Genomic DNA, 4,986 nt, shown 5'->3' with positions numbered 1-4,986 from the left:
TTGCACATCTATGTTAAAAACTGTGTATACCTGTCACATATAAAGTTTTCTAATAATGTTAAGAGAACGGCGTGGCAACGGAAGACATTAATAACCCACTGTGCAATGAAACAATATTAAAATTTAAATCAGATCTGTATAAATCACTGCACTATATTGTAAAGTACATCACTATACATAATGACTATTTAGGCAACTTCCCATTTGTTAGGTTGAATGCAAAGTAAGTGTACTCCATATACATATTTGTTGAAGTATATCGATTTCAGAGCACTTGATTCATTGGACATCACCGGAAATGCAGCTGTCCTTATTATTCTACAAACGTTCCCTCATGCCAATTGGATAAGTTAAAGGACCCGAAATGATTAGGACTTTTATTTTGACATCTTGCTGAACAACAACAACGCTAATCCTGGAAGTGCTGTAAACACGTGAGCCAGTCGTTCGTGAAGTGTGAGGAGACTGCAGCAGTGTACACCTATAGAACGTGACGTCATCTTTACACGATAGCTTCTGTTTGTACAGTAGGATATGGAGGCGTTGTTAAAGCGCGAGCTGGGCACGTGTCTGTTGAAACGCGCTGGTCACTCGGGCGGAGGATGCATCAGTGAAGGCCAGAGCTATGACACTGACACTGGAAGAGTGTTCGTCAAAATCAACCACAAAAATGAGGTTTACATCCCCTAAAGTTTCAACTGAACGCATTGGTTTTACGTGGTCTCCAGTAAAGAGATAAGACGGTAGCAAAACTGGAGAGCATGTCGATTTTAATGTGGGTACTTGTAGTCTACACTAATGTACACTCATGGTTGAATGTTGAGATTTGCACAAATCTGTCTTCTGAATTTGCAGAAAAATATCCTGATAGCACACATACATCTGGCTTACGTCTGCATTTACACCTGCAAGACATACACAGTTTGCTCCTCTGCAATACGTCTGCTGTCAGGCGTCATAAAGACCTCTTGAAGACGTCTGTAAGATGTGATTTGGAATGGATGAACAACAGCTCTTTCTAAGATGTTTTTATGCAGCAGACGTTTCCAGATATTTTGCAGACGTCTCCAAGACGTATTGCAGATGAGCAATCTGTAGATGTCTTGCAGACGTCAAATAGACGTAAATCAGATGGATTGTGCTATCTGGGTAGTCACAAATGTGTAATCTGGCATTCACAAAATACATTGATTTATACAAATGCATAGCACATCAAGTATTTACACGTTTTCCTAGATTTGAATTGCAACCACAAATGGGCATCTACAACCTCTCAAACCCGTAATGTATTTTGTGAACGCCAGATTACACATTTGTGACTATTTTTCTGCAAATTCAGAAGGCAGATTTGTGATCTTCCGAGTGCACCGATACAAATACTTACTTTACAAGTTCACAAATTAAAATCTGCAAGCTCTCAAGTTTTGCTACGGATTTATGTTTATACTCTTGCAACTACACATGTTTCCTATTGCATATTATGTGATGCCATACAGTGGTGTGAAAAAGTGTTGGTCCCCTTTCTGATTTCGTATTTATTGCATGTTTGTCACACTTTAATGTTTCAGATCATCAAACAAATGTAAATATTAGTCAAAGATAACACAAGTAAACACAACATGTAGTTTTTAAATGAATGTTTTTATTATTAAGGGAAAACAAAAATGAAAAATGTTTTGCCCCCCTGTTAAAACAACTTAACTGCGGTTTATCACACCTGAGTTCAATTTCTCTAGCCACACCGGACCTGAATACAGCCACACCTGTTTCCTGTAGCTCAGTGGTAAGAGCATTGCGTTAACAACGCAAGGTTGTGGGTTGGATCCCAGGGGATTGCAGAGACCTATGTAACATGTATAGGATAATGCAATGTAAGTTGCTTTGGATAAAAGCGTCTGCCAAATGCTTAAATGTAAACTTGGGTTCTGCAGCAGGACAATGAACCAAAACAAACCAGCAAGTCCACCTCTGAATGAAGAGGTGGACAAAAAATGAAGGCTTTGGAGTGGCCTTGTCAAAGTCCTGACCTGAATTCTATTGAGATGCTGTGGCAAAAGGCGGTTCATGCTTGAAAACCCTCAAAGATGAGTCGACCGAAATTCCTCCACATCGCTGTAACAGATTAGGGTTAGGGGGCCAGACACTTTTTCACAGTTTCGTGTAGTTTTGGATTTTGTTTTCCCTTAATAATAAAAACCTTCATTTAAAAACTGCATGTTGTGTTATCTTAAAAGCGCGAGAAACACGAAAAAAATACGAAATCCGGAAGGGGGCCAACACGTTTTCACATCACTATATGCTATAAATATCTATGAAGAGTCATTAAAAGTTTATTGTAAATGTTCATTTCTCCTGATTTGTTATGTATTAAATAATATGCACTAATATTTTTAACTATAAATGTAAAGTACAATGCAAAGCTCTGATTTGTTTAAGTTTGATCTTGATCTCTATTTCAGTCTCCCCCCTATCTTTCCTTGGCAGGACTGTAATGACATATTGTGGAATATTATGTTTTGAAGGATTATGGCAATTATTTTGTTGAAAATATCCCATTGGTTGAACTGGCATTTGTGTTCAATGGTTTCCGAGCACTTTATATTTAGCACTTCTTCATGAAATGAATTCGATGTACCTCAGTCAAAGAAGCAAAATTCTGTCATGAATGACTCCCCCATAAATTGTTCGAAAATCAAAGGACCTCAATTTATCTTCTTAACACAAATTAAGATATTTTGATAAGGTCCGAAGGCTATCTGACCTTAGACGGCAACACAACAAAGTTAGTAAAGACATTGATAAAGTAGTTCATGTGACACGTCCGTTTGTTAAATTTCACTTTTTAAATTGTGTTTAAGTTAGTATGATATCCTGAACCCAGTATCGAGCATTGCATCCACTCTGAGTGTATTGAAACACTGTCCTGCTCCTTAGGCTAGGAGGATGTTTGATGGAGAGATGGCAAGCTTGGAAGCGATCCTGTCAACTAACACAGTCAAAGTACCTGGACCTATGAAGGTTGTGGACCTTGAGAGAAGTGGAGCTCTTCTTATAATGGAACATGTGGATATGAAAATCTTAAATAAGTATGACCCAAAATCATGTGAATCTTGAAGAATTTGTTCACCTACAAATTAACATTCTCTCATAATTTACTCAACCTTGTCCCTCATCGCAGATATAGCTTTTATCAATAGCAAATTACACAGGGAACTCTAAAAGCACATCCATCCATCATAAACAATTGAGTACCAATGTGTACAAGACACAAGTACAAATGAGAATTGAAGTTATTGAAGTACAGCCATATTTAACTTTAGAGCTCTTATTTTGGTTTCTATTTTGCTAACTGTTCCTTTAAGAAGAATTTATGACAGTGGTCGTGCTTTTAAGTGGATTAATACAATTGTTTTTAAGTTCACGATATGTTATGTTTACGTAGATACTCATCCAAGTTGGGGGAACAGCTGGCTAGTCTACATCTTCACAATAGACGACAGATGGAGAAACAAAAGAAAGAGATGCAGACTGTTGGTAATGTGTTGAAATATGGTAATTTCACTTGCCTTGTAGGACTTTACATATGTGTTTTCTGTGTTTGTGAAGGAAAAGGACTGGAACAGTCGGAAGTTGTCAACAAGTTTGGGTTTCATGTGGCCACATGCTGCGGTTACATCCCCCAGGTGAACATCTGTGGTATGATCAAGAGCATTGATGAAATCATAGTCGGAGAATATTGGAATTTAAAGGTTTTTCCTTTGTTTTCAGGTAAATGACTGGCAGGATGATTGGGTGTCTTTTTATGCCCAGCAAAGGCTTCAGCACCATCTTGGCTTGGTGGAACAGTCATATGGAGACAGAGAAGCTCGTGAATTGTGGGCCAAATTACAGGTAAAGCAGACATCTCTTATTCTTATTACCATGTATCTTTATTCCTAATAATAGGATAACAGAAGTATTCTTTAAATGCACCCCTGGTCAGGAAACTGCCGTACCAAAACCATGATTCATTTTGGGGGAAGTATTGTTTTGTTCAGTGAACGGCAATCTAATGCAGATGTTTTGACGTCTCTCATTCATCTGTCCGTGTGATCCATTTAGCTGAACCTTCCTCAGCTGTTTACTGGCATAGAGTTGGTGCCAGCTCTTCTCCACGGAGACCTCTGGAATGGAAACGTAGCCGAGTGTTCCGATGGTCCCATCGTCTTCGACCCAGCATCTTTTTATGGACATTCAGAGTATGAGCTGGCTATCGCCGGCATGTTCGGCGTCTTTGGGAGCTCTTTTTACAATGCTTACCACGAGAAGATCCCAAAGACTGATGGGTTTGCAAAGAGGCAACAAGTATACCAACTTTTCCACTACCTGAACCACTGGAATCACTTTGGTGATGGATACAGAGGCTCTTCTTTGCGTATCATGAAGGATCTTACTAAGTAAAGGGACTTATCCATAAATCAGCATGATCAAGTTAAATATAACAGATGTTACCAGTTTGATGGCAAACCCAAACAAGTGCTGAAACAAAATGATGAATCTTAATGTCTTTAAAGCTCTTTAGGCTAGACAAAACATTTTAGAAGAGAACACACTACTGTGTTTCATGTAACATTCCCTTCTTTGAATTGCACTTTAACCTTATACTGTAAATGCTTTAAAAAAAGCATCTTTTGACTGGTTTAGAATCGTATGTGTGCCTTGTGTGTCTTTAATAAAGAGAGAATCTGCTGTGGATTTGATGGCGTTGCTGACTATTTCAAGTTGAAGCAGTCAGGTTGTAAAGATCAGGCTCCCTGTATCTGGGTTATATCTGTCATAGGTTTAGGGTTATTTACTTGTTCTGTATTTTTCCATGTTGGAAGTAAACTAAACTAAGAAAACTAGAAAGTAACCAATAGAATAACACATATTTCGCTATAAGAACTATCCACATTACATCAAAACGTTTTATATTGTTGCGTTTTCAGTGTACTCAACTGTCTTGTC

General features: G+C 38.2%; 1 protein-coding gene across 2 annotated transcripts; it reads left to right on the top strand.

The window, feature by feature from the left end:
- The first annotated feature begins 392 nt into the window (after nucleotides 1-392).
- LOC306894122 (ketosamine-3-kinase-like) lies at nucleotides 393-4,732 on the top strand. Of its 2 annotated transcripts, XM_079456399.1 has the most exons (6): nucleotides 396-675; nucleotides 2,935-3,086; nucleotides 3,443-3,534; nucleotides 3,607-3,683; nucleotides 3,769-3,891; nucleotides 4,102-4,732. In XM_079456399.1, exons 1-6 carry the CDS (start codon nucleotides 535-537, stop codon nucleotides 4,438-4,440), a joined length of 924 nt encoding a protein of 307 aa, XP_079312525.1. In that variant the 5' UTR covers nucleotides 396-534; the 3' UTR covers nucleotides 4,441-4,732. The 2 variants fall into 2 exon arrangements, with proteins under 2 accessions (XP_079312524.1, XP_079312525.1); XM_079456398.1 differs by having other exon boundaries at nucleotides 393-675; nucleotides 3,443-3,683.
- The last annotated feature ends 254 nt before the right edge of the window (nucleotides 4,733-4,986 follow it).

Source organism: Barbatula barbatula, assembly GCF_947034865.1.
Source record: "Barbatula barbatula genome assembly, chromosome: 5".
In the NCBI taxonomy this organism is placed as follows: domain Eukaryota; kingdom Metazoa; phylum Chordata; class Actinopteri; order Cypriniformes; family Nemacheilidae; genus Barbatula; species Barbatula barbatula.
This window is presented reverse-complemented; position numbering and strand designations above follow the sequence as displayed.